Source organism: Ascidiella aspersa, chromosome 9 (assembly GCF_963924565.1).
Source record: "Ascidiella aspersa chromosome 9, kaAscAspe10.2, whole genome shotgun sequence".
Classification (NCBI taxonomy): Eukaryota; Metazoa; Chordata; class Ascidiacea; order Phlebobranchia; family Ascidiidae; genus Ascidiella; species Ascidiella aspersa.
In genome coordinates, this window is record NC_139455.1 from 18,183,155 (window position 1) to 18,198,427 (window position 15,273).

The 15,273-nt window shown below is 36.4% G+C and overlaps 1 protein-coding gene across 1 annotated transcript; it reads right to left on the bottom strand.

Annotated features, from left to right (window-relative positions):
- Nucleotides 1-11,529: 11,529 nt before the first annotated feature.
- LOC146133378 (uncharacterized) lies at nt 11,530-14,929 on the bottom strand. The gene is made up of 3 exons (XM_083397724.1): nt 14,586-14,929; nt 13,089-13,226; nt 11,530-12,462 (listed from the first exon to the last, which is right to left on the bottom strand). Exons 1-3 carry the CDS (start codon nt 14,927-14,929, stop codon nt 11,607-11,609), a joined length of 1,338 nt encoding a protein of 445 aa, XP_083253850.1. The 3' UTR covers nt 11,530-11,606.
- Between the last annotated feature and the right edge of the window lie 344 nt (nt 14,930-15,273).

Consider the following 15,273-nt stretch of genomic DNA (forward strand, 5'->3'; position numbering starts at 1 on the left):
ACTATCTAAATTACAGAAAATGGTAAATTGTGGTAGGATTTCGAAAGTTAGGTATGCGTACAACGCTGTACTACACACCCCAAAAGTTTGACTCTTCACACTCGGCATCGGCAAAAGTGACATATGAAATGTAAACTTGGCCTGACAATATAATATTGCTTGACTTACATAAAGGTTTGTTTAGATTTTAGAACGAAAAATTTTTTAAAGTTTCCATATTCTTACAGAGCGGTTTAAACAATAATGCAACATTCGTAGAAAACGTTTTGGAAACTGGAGTATTGGGTAGAACGTTCGTTTCCCGCGTAATTCTTCGCAGAAAGGATACACACCTAGAGAAAAATGAAACTTTTCCAAAGCTAGGTTATTTACATCGTTCATCGAAACAAAAACATACAAAAATCTAAAGGTACCTTTATTAATTTGAAATATATATTTACCTTTGCTCGAGAACACATCCACCCTCGAAGAGTGCGATAAACATCATCACCCTGACCAACAGCATAACGATGTTAAAGGCCAAGTTGTTCTTCAGTTCTTTCAATGATTACGGGACCACTGAATAGAAACATTTCTGCAACGACTGGGAAGTTGGGAACCATTCGCAAGCTGCTTTGGTTCGAACCGAATGCCAAACAACCCATTAAAGGGCACAAATAGTTTTGAGTCGATTCGAATAAAAAACATAGCTATCACTTCTGACATAAATTTCTGTCGTTCCCGACAAAAGACATTGAACAAATGTGTAAAAATATGTCAAAAAACCTTACCCTTGCAAAATGACATTGTTTCAAATCGCTTGTGACGTAACAAAATCTTTGGGAAACTACTTAATTTAGCAAATGTTAAATTAAATAACTTAACACATCTACTTCGGTTTTGCAAGTTTTGGTATTGTGCATTAAAAGTAAAGAAGTAAGCGCACATAAAAAAATAGGTACTGTATTTACATACTGACACGATGTATTTACAGTATGTACTGACTATAATTGACATACCGTACTTATTTGAGTGACATATTACAGCAGGGGTCGGGAACCTATGGCTCGCGAGGCATATACGGCTCTTTTGTAACACCATATGGCTCTTTGGATGAAAGAATCTTGCTTGCAGAAAAATCTAAGCTATCATTTCTTAGCATGATCTCAAATAAAACTGCACGCGGGGCTTTCTTAACTTTATTTTTTCTTTTTTAACACAAATTTTCGGCGATTCGCGCGAATACTGGTTTGATTTTCGAGACTGTTTATGTTATTTCGTTTGAGGGAATCTCTTATGATATAAAAGACCCTATTCTTTCAACGGAAATCCGTAATTAAAGTTGCGCAAACTTAGCTAATTCATTTTTGGTGCATAACATGTTCTGTCCGTTGAATGAGAACTAAATAAACGGCCTTGCTCAATTTACTATGTTTTGCTAATTGCCAACATATAACTAGATGTTACAAAGTATTATATGGCTTACCTGGAAATAAAACCAAGAATATTTGGCTTACATGGGTCCCTTAGCTAAAAAGGTTCCCGACCCCTGTATTGCAGGGTTGCCATTTAACATTTTACGTTAGTATTATAATCTGCTGGCTTTTGCTGCTAATAATGCCGGGTACGGGTTAGTTTCACCCAGCAACGACACTGCAAATATTTGCTGTCCCATAAGTACTTGTAATGAATTACCTTTTGCATGAAGCTAAACTTGTAGAAGCCATTTTGTCATATTGTGTTTACACAGAGAATTTTTGTTTTAATCGATGTGTCGTAACGGAAAATTTTCAGTAAAAATCTATGGCCTAAATTCTTTGTAACCATATTCTAATGTTTACGTTACTCCTTGCAGCCAATGTGCAAACGATAAGCGGAAAGTTTTCGGTAAAATTCCGTTACGTAGATTTCTTGCAACCACATAATATTTGCAGCGAATTTGCAAAATTCAAATTGTTGACACCAATTTTTATGCGTCAAGTTATTTACATCCGTTTTTTTTGTATATGTTTCAAAACACCGCGGTCTGAACATTAGTCGGTTTCCCCGGTTGTGTGATTTTTAAACTGTTGACATTTTAACTGCAGACAGAGGCTGTTTCGCAATCGCATTTTGACGTAAAATTTGTATGTTTCGCGTCAGAAATAAGTGTGAAAAAAAGGTTTAAACCACGCCTTGTTATCACGTGATATTTTGTTAAGTATTATAAGAATTAATGACGTAAATCTTTCTTTATCGCAGAAATTTTCTTAACTGATTCTCGTCTATAAATAGCGTGTTCAATCAATATAAAATGGCTTATATAGCTACTACTCAGACAGCAAACTCGAGTGCTTTTGTGACTGAACCAAAGAGAGGCTTTTACAGCTTTGACTGAAGACAGCAAAAATTGACTGTTCATGTATCTGAACTAAAGGAAAGAATTGGACCTGAATGGCCTCACGAAGACAGGCCATCTCAAATCTTGTAGGAGTGTGGTCGATTCATCTTGGCAATTATATAAATGAAGACTCATTAATCGGACCCATAACCCCACAAATTGATGCCCGCGTGTGAGGAACGAACCACCTGCAAACTACTTTCCCAAGAAGACTGAAGAAACGAAGCTCAAAGAAAAAATATGTGCCTTAATCTGTATGGACCACCTACAAACGACCGCCTAAAAACTGTCATGTTTGGAACTTGCAAGAAGCCAGCTTTAGAAGAAAATAATCTCATCGAAAGATACGTGAAGAGACGCTCCATAGCGTCAGCAAAGCATTTGCTTGGAATTCGAAACACGAAATACAAACAAGCGTTGCCGATAAAGACATCACCACCGTTTGGAATCATGGAAAACGCAATTGCACATGGATTTCACTATAACTAATTCTGCCTAGTTTATCAGGTGAAAAATCTATTATCTTTTAAAATAAAAACAAAATTATATATATAATAAGTAAAAATATCGACTGAAAGGTCTGTAAATTGTTTTAATGCGACTTTCTATTAAACCATTATGTATCGCATTTCGCAAATTATGTATAGTCTATATCTATGAAGTCTAAGCTTAAACGTCGATCGCACGATCTTTTGATAAATGTTAAAAGAGCTTAATTTTTGTGCTTGGAGCTCAATAGTTTGAAATCAACGCGTTAAACTTGTGAATCACGACTTAATTTTGTTGTGCACGAAATAATTTCGTGTTAAATTTCCGAATTCTTTAAAACATTTGGTACGTTTTGGGTTTTTGTCTGTTTTTCTCTCATCACGCAGCCGCGTTTACACACGAGTTTAAATACCTCGTATCAAAAAGCATAATGATTTATCCACACGCGAAACATTAGCTTTCAAATCACAACTTTAGGAACACCCCATTTCCTGCCTTTTGTTGAAAGCAATAGTGAATAAGCAGCAACTTCAAAGCGTATTTTCTTGTGATGCGTCGTTATTTTAAAACTTACATTGAACGAATTGTGCAAACTAAAAAAAATGCAAATTTTTAAGGAAATGTTGCTCAATGTTAAAAATCAATAGAATTTAAAATTGTATTGAATTGCAAAAGATGTGTAACGTGAGTAAATATATATTCCAGAAATTAATTGTCTCAAACTTTAAATGTAACCTGTCGCGCCTATATATATATATAAGTATAAAAAATATGTGTGTCTATAACCAAAATGATAATAACCTAAGTTTGAAGTGTTGCAATAAAAATGTTCAAGACATACGAACACACATCTGCCGAAAAATATTTCGCATTTTTCAGAATACAAAAGCACGTTGGACAGCGAAAGGTCACAGCACAGCGCAGCGCACAATGAATGGCTTTCCGGTGACGTCAAAATTACAACGCACCAAACAGGGAGTTTCCCCTGCTGCCGCACAGATCGCCTGAAAAGCTCAATCCACAGCAATGCAATGGTGTGTCAAGCACACAACAATTTCGAGCAACTCAGCGAACGCTGACATCAAAGTCCTCGGTTGCTAATTCAGGCACCAAAGAGAAAACTTTCTCGAGGAATCAGGAATCTGACTAAAACAATTGCGCAAATGCGTTATGTGATCGAACAATTTTCGCGTCCACGTGTCCACACACATTTCACAAACAAATAACCAGCTTTTAATATGCAAGCTGTTCCAAAATCTAGCGTGGGAATATTTGTAGAAGCCATTTTGTCATATTGTGTTTACACAGAGAATTTTTGTTTTAATCGATGTGTCGTAACGGAAAATTTTCAGTAAAAATCTATGGCCTAAATTCTTTGTAACCATATTCTAATGTTTACGTTACTCCTTGCAGCCAATGTGCAAACGATAAGCGGAAAGTTTTCGGTAAAATTCCGTTACGTAGATTTCTTGCAACCACATAATATTTGCAGCGAATTTGCAAAATTCAAATTGTTGACACCAATTTTTATGCGTCAAGTTATTTACATCCGTTTTTTTGTATATGTTTCAAAACACCGCGGTCTGAACATTAGTCGGTTTCCCCGGTTGTGTGATTTTTAAACTGTTGACATTTTAACTGCAGACAGAGGCTGTTTCGCAATCGCATTTTGACGTAAAATTTGTATGTTTCGCGTCAGAAATAAGTGTGAAAAAAAGGTTTAAACCACGCCTTGTTATCACGTGATATTTTGTTAAGTATTATAAGAATTAATGACGTAAATCTTTCTTTATCGCAGAAATTTTCTTAACTGATTCTCGTCTATAAATAGCGTGTTCAATCAATATAAAATGGCTTATATAGCTACTACTCAGACAGCAAACTCGAGTGCTTTTGTGACTGAACCAGATAGAGGCTACTCACCCGAACCGCAGCAAGCGGACAGAACAGGGTTTGTACGCCGAGAACCAGAGTTCTCGCCAATCAGTTCTGCAAGCTCAGATTCAAGCAGAAATTCTCCTGCCCAGAAGGTACGTAAACCCTTCGTTAATCTTGATAGACTTCAAGCATCTACTTCAGCAGCTGCTAATCATACAGCGAAAATACAATTGAGCAAGCCATCTCGAGGTCCAAGAACTCCACCTTTGATTAGACGAATTTCAGGATCCAGATCGCCCATAAGATCTAGATCACCATCAAGCAGAAGATCACAACCAATAAGAAGATATCCATCGGAAAGAAGAAACAATTACAGAAGAAATAGCCACGAACGTTCCCCGGAATCCGAAGATTCTTACGAACTGTATCTCCCGCCAGCTCCAAGACCTTCGTGGCGAATCCACGTCCCGTTTAGTGCAGGCACATCAAGAGAGCAAGTTGCTTCCGATCGGCTACTTGAAAATCAGGAATCTTGCCCTTTTGTCGATTCTTATTTCAAAGCTCGTGCAGTAACTACCCAACAAATCAGACTTCAAAACGGATTTTTTGAGGCCATTATCAAGAGGACGGCCTTTGACCATTTTGCTATTCCTAGCATCAGAGAATTCCGGCATATCAGCAATATAGACAATCTTGGAATTGTGGCTGTGCATTCTCTGCAAGCCAACAACGAACCAGGAGACGTGTTCGTGTGGCGATCAAGTCATACTCCAACATCTATTGAAGGCAAGGTCTTAACAGAGACGTTCTTGGCATTAAGAATATTCCTTAGTGTTCCATTACGTCTTGTAACAAGTCTTGTTTCTTCAAACTTAAATAAAACGTTATACTAACCACGGCTGTGGAGTCGAAAATCCCGAATCATGAATCGAAAGAGTCGTTTTTCAAACTCAGGACTAGACTTTATTTTTTACACGCTGAGTCGGACTACAGTTATTTTAAACCTACTTCGCAGCCCTCGATTCTAGGGGCGGATGCAGGTTTAGTGTTAAAAACCGGACCTTGCAAAGTTTATTAGTTCGTTAAAAGTTGGATCGAAGCATACGCTTTATTTAAATATGCACAATTGCTAATTGATATCATATTTGTCGTATATTTTAAAGCAGACACAACTTTTAACCAACAGCACAGCAAAACAACACACTCATGGTTTTCAAACGCAATAAAGTCATTTTTATCGGATCGCACGGTATCAATTAACATTTTACTGTGTTATAAATCACACCTTAAGCGTAAAAGTATGAAACACATTTTTCAGGTTTAATTTATAACGTCTATTCTTTCAAAGCCCATAAAACCATCTGCTTCGCCAATGTGGAGGGCACTGGTTTAATGAGAACGTAACACTCGCAGAAGTCGAACGATGTGCTTACAAGTAGGTATTTAAATATGCTGTTGCTTCCAGGCTGTTGTAATGTTAGTGAAGTTCAAATGTTTAAATCAAAAAGGTGATTTCTGCAATCCCTGCAACCCTAACCTTACCCAAGGTGGCACATTGAAATTAAGATAAAATAAACTCTTCTAGAAAAATATTTTAGGACTGGAAACAACCAGTGGAATGTTTTTACATCAGGAGACGTTACAAAACAAAACGAAGTCACTATATTGAACAAGTTTATTGCGGTAACATGTTCACATAAAGAAAAGAACAAAATACAACAAACCGAATTTATACAACATTGCTTTTGCAGTGTTCATATCCAGCAATGCCTTATACTAAACAAAAAGTTTTTTTTGACTTCCCGGTTGCTTCTCATCCCCAAAACAACCTACAATATAAAAAACCATAAAACAGAAACTATTAGTATTGGGTTGTGGAAAATACTCTTCAAATTAGTTTATATTGTCTCTTTAATAACATATTTACAAGCAATGTGCAGTCTAACAGATAACAGCTCTGCAATCAGCTGAACCTTATCTTTATTCCAATATGGTGAACTGATTAGAAATTGAGATTCATTTTGTTTGCATTCTCACATTTTTGCCAAAATATGGTAAACCCTTAATTACCTAAATGGAGCAAATAATGTAATAGTACAAGTCCTTTGCATTATTAATAAAAAAAAGTATTTGGATCATTAAACTGTTTTAGGTTAAAAATTGGTTTACCCTTCAGAGTGTAACCTATATTGAAAATACTGCCAGTCAGTGTTCCTGCCAAGTGCCTTGTTTTGGGCATTTTGGGGAATTGCTCACTTTTTTTAAGGATGTGTTTCAAAAAACTTCCCAAATTAATTGTATATGAGCTATGTACCGACAAAAAAGTGCCCAAATCAGTTTTATTTAAGCCACAGGAGTGAAAAGGTAGCTAAATTACTTTTTTTGAGCTATGTGCAAACAAAAGTGCCCAAATGAATTTTATCTCAGCTCTATATGACTAAAAATGTGCCTAAACTACTTATATACAATAAAAATAAATTAGATGGGAATCACCTGCCAGTAACACTAAAAGGTCAAGGCATTAGTTAGTGTCATAATTTAATAGGGCAAACATACAAGTTTACCAAATATTAAGTTGGAAGTTTATGGCTGCCTTTTTTGGTAAAATTAAGTTGGGCTGAAATAAACATTTTACAAAAAATAAAGAGTGTTTCAAGGGTGTACAACATTTTAGCATATAATATACAACCAATTACCTAACATACTTCCAAAGTTACATTTTAGGACTAAATTAAAAATGAAGAAGGTGTACATAAAAATAGAAAATTGCTGGTGTATTTCAACAAGATTTTTGCATTAGTTGTAGATGCAAAAAAGTTTGGCAGAAAATATTTAAAACTAATTGGAAACCTTACCCTAAACCTATTAAATACAAATAAGACCTTCAAATGGCACTATAAATTATAAATTCATTTAAGTTAAATTTTTGTGTTGGTCTTGTTATGAGTTATGAAATAAAACATATATTTTCACACTTTTGATGATGTAAGTTATGTAGGATGCTTCAAGCATACCAAGTTAACACTAAAATAGTGCCTTTCTTTAAGCAGAAATTTGTTATAAATTTCTTAATAAAAACATTGTGTTAGTATTTGACGGCCCAAGCTGTAACAGTATCAGACCAACAGAGTCAAACATAAACTTACGCCAGTAATGATGGCTCAGGCATTCCAGGATCAGCCCCACGTCTTAAACCTAAATAAACAAATTAGAAAAATAATTACACAAGTTCGGACTAAAAGTAGGGTTGCAAAATTCCCAAGAATTTTCAGAGCCGAAACTTTCCATGGAAATTTTGGGAATTTTTGGAAACTTTTAAACCAACCTTAGTTTGATATTGAAACAGGAAAATAATGGCCTTATACTCTTTAGATTAAATGTACTATGTATAACTAAATAACTTAAGAACATACAAACAAATGGTTTAGTTACTAACTGCAAAAATGAATTATCACTAGGGCCCGCAAAACTCAATAAAGTCAAAAATTTTTAAGGACCTTATCTGTCCCACAATCAAAGAATAAAGTTGTTTTCAGCACCTAGGCGACTGTTTACAAGAAGTATATAGGTCAAAATAAAGTCAAAACTTGTCACATCATGAATTTTGAAAAAAAAAAATTTTCTTGAGAGTAATTTTTGTAAAAAATGTTGTGGAAGCATTGTAAATCAGGAACTGCGACACAATTAAACCATATTAACCCATAAAAGCAAGAAATATGTCACAATGCCCACTTGGATCAGCAGTAACTTTTATAGCAAATTGTCCATTTTTTTATTCATTGTAACGTATTTATATAATTTGTATAAAACACTTCCTATTCATAAACGTGGTCTTTTCGGAGATCAACAGTTTGGATTTTAGGAATACCTACAGACATTCTCATAATCACCAATCAGTTTTTTACAAACAAAAAAACACCGACCGGTCTGGGCCCAAATATCCCCAGCTTACGGTAGCTAAATCTTTATCATTTGTTGTTTTGTAAGTTACAAAGTCGCTCTACTAGTTGCTGCCGGTTAGCATCTCCTCCTGCTCGTCTAGAAATACTCAAGATAGGTTTTTGATATTTTTTCTGGTTGATGAAATATTAAACAAATGTTTTAAACATAATAAATGCCAAATTTGAAAATTCCCAATATTCCCATGTCCTTCAAAATTGCCGGAAACTTTCCACCCTTTACAACCCTAACTAAAAGCTTGAAAATATACTTGTATTAAATCAATAACGCTGACCATTTTGTCTATTCTGCATGGCACTTTTTTAAGATTGGGTATGCGCACTGCCCAGACGGCATTTGAGTACACTTTTTGCCAAGATCTTCCAGCGCCAGATTATCAGGTGTGAAGGTGTGAAATCAAGGCTTAGGCATACCCGAGGTTCAGAATCTTTTAAAAGCTTTGTCAACTTAACCAGTATAAAGGTGATACTTTGTTTTGCTTGGATTGATAAAACTTCACTAACCAGTGTGAAGTGTTCTTATGGCTACTTCTTTACGGCGTCACAGTTAGCTTTTTGACGTCATTTGTTTTTTTCATACCTTCCACGTTAAAAAAAATAAATGAATTTGCCTTAGAGTTCCCAAGAGAAGAGTTTACTCTGGGGCCACAAATGACTAAGTTACCAACAAAATTGTAGGTTTGCAATTCACTAATTCAGGTATACCTACAAATTGCTTTAAATAAAACTTGGTGTGCACCGGCCACAGAATGAAGACTGGGAAAGTGCTAAATGCTAAGGTGTGTGCCAGAACCTTATATTGCATGGGTAGATCTATAGGCAGAAAGTTGGCTGTAAACAGGTTAATGCCAAAAATGAGCCGCTGTAATGCATTTAATTAAATATATCTTGCTGCAAAGTAAATAAATTAAATAAATAAAGACACATTGCGCAGCTACGCAGCCGATTCGGCTGGGCACATCCAAGATTTTTCGCAAGCACTCTGTGGGCATACTTAAAAAAGCAACTTACACAGCTAAATTTTAAAAAAATGTTGAATTATGCTAGACTCATGAATTTCAGGTATGCATAAAACCTTGATTACATACCTCAAAATTTGGTGCTACATACTCAAGATCTCGGTGTGAAGTCCATAAAATGCAAACTGGGCGGGATAAATCCAGGGCAAACTTTTCAATCAGTATAATGCAACAAAATTTATTCCAAATTTAGGTGAGCAATTGACTAACAAGTGTGCCCACAATTTTATTTAAAAAAACCTAGGATGGGGTCTGCCATTAAGTGCTGCTTAAGACTGCAGCTTTGGCGTTACACCAGATTGGAAACTTTGGATTTGGCGCAGGGAGACGATTTTGCAGCTTAAAATTGCGCCGCAGTAAAAACATTTCAGCCGAAATTTGCGCGGCTGTAACAATGTTATTTGTATAATTGGCACGGCTGAAAATGGAGTACTATACTGAAAACCGTTAGCGCGACGAAATTTTTGCGCGTTTGATCGATTTTAACCGCATTTTACATTGATTTTACATGAAATGCGCGGCTATGACCGCGGCCGAGCAGGAAGGCCTTACTTTCCAACATGGGCGTTACATTACGTAAAACCTCATAACAAGAGCTTACCAAGGTAGATGATTGTTGGAATCCACGCCCACTGGAATACACGTGAAGAATATCCCCAGAACTTGGACAAAAACGGCTTAACTTCCAACATTTTGTATTTCAATTTATCTATTTTGAAAAGAAATAAGTGACGCAGTACAGTATAAAAGATACAATGAACTTCGGCACGCTTGCAAGATTATCACACGTTTGTTGATTAAACGGAAGACATTTTATGTCTACAACTATTTTATTTTTTTACTATAATGTTATGCTTTTGTTTCTTGGAATGTTGTGGAATAAACTATCAATAATCGTTAAATAATGAAAGGACAAATTGCGGAAATGATTTATAGATGCGACTCGGTAAAATGTGTTTTACAACAAATCACACAACAAAGACGAGCAGATTCAGACGTTTTAAGAACAAGGGGCTTTTGATAAAGAAAGTCACACAAATGCTCGTTCGACATTTCGCGAATTTAATCTCTGAAATAAGCGTCTTTTACTATTTACAGAACTTGTGAATATCTTAAATCAAGGTTATAAATTCAGTAAAGCATTGGGTAACTGCTGACAAATAAATATGCGCGAAAAGTAGCGTGAACTATACCTGTAACATATTACATATAGGCCTAGGTTACCTAATAAAACAGTAATCGCTACTTTTACTTTAAAATATGCCTTCATAATACTTCTACTTCATGAATATTAGAATGTTTAGGAAATCAGGTGGCCCTTTTTAACGATATATCCTATCGTATTAATTCAATTTTAATTCAATTTGGCCTTAAATAATAGCCTACCATTCCCTGTTTTAGAATTTACCAAATACGGCTATGAACAAAGGTAGATTAATTAGGCCTGCCAGCAAAAAACAACTTTAAACGTTAAATTCTATTTAGGTTGGTAGACTTACAATTATAGGTTTAGCATCAGCTCTTTATATTGAAAACAATTAAGCCGGAACTTATTTTATTTTTATTTTTATTTTTATGGTTTTAAGACAATTGCATCGAACAAACACCAAAACAAAACTAGATTCTAAATAAAAAATTCTAACCCGAACTCAACCTTAATTGAAAAAGTCAAATTGTTTGACATTCCGCTTACAATGTGGTAGGCTACCTGTTTTTAGAAGTAGCCTAGTAGTGTCTTTAGAGAGGGCTATGAGTTTTAAAGGAACATGATCCTAATTTGAAACTTTGTATTAACCATAAAAACATTTTATTAAAAACTGCTTATATTACATACAACTACGAGAGCATATCTTAACACATACTTCGATACAACCCAAGGCGGCGAAAGAGATATTAAACACATCAATTAGGTCGCCCCGAAAAACCTCTTGTCTCGCTTGCCAGGTAATTAAGCAAAATCTGATTCTTCAACAAGTTTACGCCGAGGCCGAAGTGCGTTCCATCGAAGCTGTGCACGTGATGCGAGAGCTGCCTAAAGTCGAAGAGCGGGATCTCGTGCTGCCGGCAGTATTCGGTCATTCTCGCGGAAAACCTGGCAATCGCGGCATTGCTTTGGCTAGCACGGTATACTTTTTGCTTCAAGATTCCGTGATTGAGGGGAAGAAAGAAAAAGATTCGTGGCCACCTCTGGGCAGACGTCACGTTCTTGCCTTTATGGAAGTCCTCGATCGCCTTCACGGCCGGGTTCAAGTAGTCGCCGATTACCGTGTTCGCGTTAAGGCTGAAATGCAATCCCACCGCCACCATAACCAGAGATCCCTTTTTACCCAGAAGCTTGCTGACAGCGGTAAAAAACTGAGTTCTATAGTCGTTGTTGAAGTAAACCAGCATGTTTAGTGAAAAATTAGGCTTTGTCCCCCCGCATAGCTTTTCGGGATAGACAAGGTCGCCAAGGTTTCCCAGCAGTGTTCTGCAATTGTCCCAAAAGAAAAACTCCTCGGCGACGCAAACTTTTTTCTGCTGCTCGTTCATCACTTTACCCCACGCTCCCCGCACAGGGTCGCTAGAGAGCAGCATAGAAAGGGTCATGAACATGTTTCTCATCAAGGAATCACCCACAAAGTAGATATCGTCATAGGGAGACTCTCGTATGACGTCACAGGCTTGTATGCTGCTGTAGTTGGTCCACTTGCATCGCAAGTCATCTGTTTCCCATCGTGAAATCTCGGCGTACAAGTACTTTCTCAAATCAACACAACTGCAAAGAAAAAAAAATCTTTATTTCAAGAGTTTTAAACTACCAATATGAAATCTAATAATTTTTAACATCAGTAGTTAAAATGAACGAAAATGGATAAATCCAGCATTTCTAACGGTTTACCCGCGTGGCGATAAAATTAAAACCTATAAGTACACACAAAAACCAATACTTCTGCACGTCAGTTTAGCTTTTCTAAAAAAAATATTCAAGCTGTCCTAAATAACGAGTGAAGCGATTATGTGAATGCAAAGCACCAAAATACATAATTAAACCAATTAAAATCAAATCGCAACTGGAATAGTATAAACGCTAAAAGTATGCTTTTATATGCACTTAGCGAAAACATTTATGGGGTTTCTGTGCAGCCATGAAGCTGTGGGTAAATGACCCACACAAGATATTTGACCAAATATTCTTAAAAAATGGCATTTCAAAGAGAAATTTGCATTTTTATCTAGTGCGTCGCATCTACTTTAAACTTAAAATGTTGTCTATCCCAAAAAGGCACTTTTTTCGCGCTTCGTGCGATTGCTTTTATGCGAGTAAGGAACAAATGTAGTTTGCAGTTAACCAAGTAAGAAATGCGTCTCATTGGTATCTGACTGGTTTTCGTGGGTTCGTACCCATTGCATTCACATGTGTTGTTCGATGGAAGGCTGCAGACACCGTCATTTGAATGGCTGCAACAAGGTTTCTTTCCGTATGGGTCACACCAGCTCGGGACGGGAGGAACCTGACTTCCTTCTATCTTGGCTTGGGGACTGAAACAAAAAAAACATTATAGCCCGAATAAGTACAATAAAAAGTTGTAACTTTTGGGTAAAACCCTTTCGTTAACACTGGTTCCTCTATAATCTAAACGGTTGCCAAACTTGTTGACCATGGCAAGCAGTGGACAACGAAGCTGCACAGTAGCCTATCTTTTAGTCGAAGTGCATGTGTACCTTTTTTTACAACTATTACATTTTCATAGCTAAAAATTGCTAATACCTATTCAGTCAACTTACAATTTTGAAACTGTACAGCACGTAATGAACCTCCTTAGGCCGTCACGTGTTCTGCTCTACATGCTTTTCATCGTATAACAATTAAGCATCGAACGTTTTATTATGTATGGACTATGGGGTCTAGATTTTTAGGCAGTACGTTCCAAAATTACAACAGACGTAAGAACCAAAAATCTATAAAGAAACCTGTGCAACTGGAATCTAGAAGAATATATAATGAGGTCTATTGCTTAAAAAAATTAAAAATATTAAGGATTTTAACAAACGCTAAATGTGGAAATACCAATTTTTAGTTGTATACTACCTTTGTTTTTTTTAATTAAAAGTTTAGTAGGCTATTTATAACAACCCTAGGAGAAAAAACGGGTTTAATTCCAATTTATAGGGGTATACGCATATTTTCGACATGCGACGTCCTCGTGATTCATAAGGGGCTATTAAGGAATGGGTAAGTTTGCTTGGTATGGCGATTTTCGCCTAATGGTGGTAGATTTCTGCCTAGGCTTTAGGATAGCGTTTATTAAACTGAATAATGGTTTACCAGGTTTAATGATTTTTTCGCAAGAGCGCAAATAACTCGACGTCTATAACTTAAGCACGCATAATTGTTTTGTATGCCCACTTCCAAACCAAAAAAGACATTTAGTCCAATGCAAAATATCATAAAACATCGTTATGTACGTAGTTGGGATTTTACGGTCATATCGTTTTGCGTATGAGTAAATGGAAGCAGCATTCTGTGGTAAGGGTTAACAAAAATAATCACCTATTTGATACAATAAGGTTAGCGCGATTTGTATTCATGAAAATTGTCTATATAGGCGACAATTCATCGTGCTTTATGTGCTATAGTCATGAAGAGTAAAGTTAAAGAACGAAACTGCATTGATTTATTTTCTCAATTATTGCCGCCTGTGTCAAGATTCTGTATTTCATGTACCAGTGAACAGATTGCCCGTTGCCAATGGCGTATACATTTATAAGGTATGCACTGCAGCAAATAAGGAAAAACTTCAGGTCACTTTCACTAACGGTGGTTGTAATATGTAGCAAATGAAATAATACCCCTAAAAACACTCCTTCCGCCAACACTTTGATTAAAGTTTAACTTACTTTTCTAATCCACATTTTCCGTCGCCGCGCCACAGATCTTTAAGAATTTTCTTGTTCCTCCAGTATCCTGCATAGAGTGCGTCGTAGTAACTTACATTGCCAGACGGATCCCTTCGCCATTTACCCCGAGTTAGGTTGGACAACACGTTTTCGCAGGCCTGGTAGGTAGATCTGTGCTGCAAAGCTACGCGTTTTTCCCCAATCAATTTGTTTCTCAACGGTTTGAATTTGTTAAAATGGCTAGCAGATTCCTTAGTTAGAGAATCTTTTCCATATATGTAGAAATATCCGAGACAAGTACCAAGGACAGCGAAGATTTGAAACATCTGTTTGAAATGCTTCATTTTGTCTGTCGTTTCCTTTAAGTATTACTTTGAAATCCCAAACCTATTAGTTGCTATCGACAAAACATTAATTGCAAAACTAGACTGATTAAGCCGTAGTGTTTGTTAATGTACGCCAGCTCTGATTGGAATAAGATAGAACGGAGTCGTATGGGTAATTATATAGTCCCCTAAAACAGTGTTTCTTAAACTGGTGAAATGGTTCACCCCAGGGTGGATCAAATTTTTACAGGGGTGAACTAACCAAAAGCGGTAAATAAGGGTGAACCGTCAGAAATGGATGATAGCTCTGCAGTAAATCGATACTGAGTTGTTTTTTGGTGTTTTTTTTGGCTTGTTGGTTT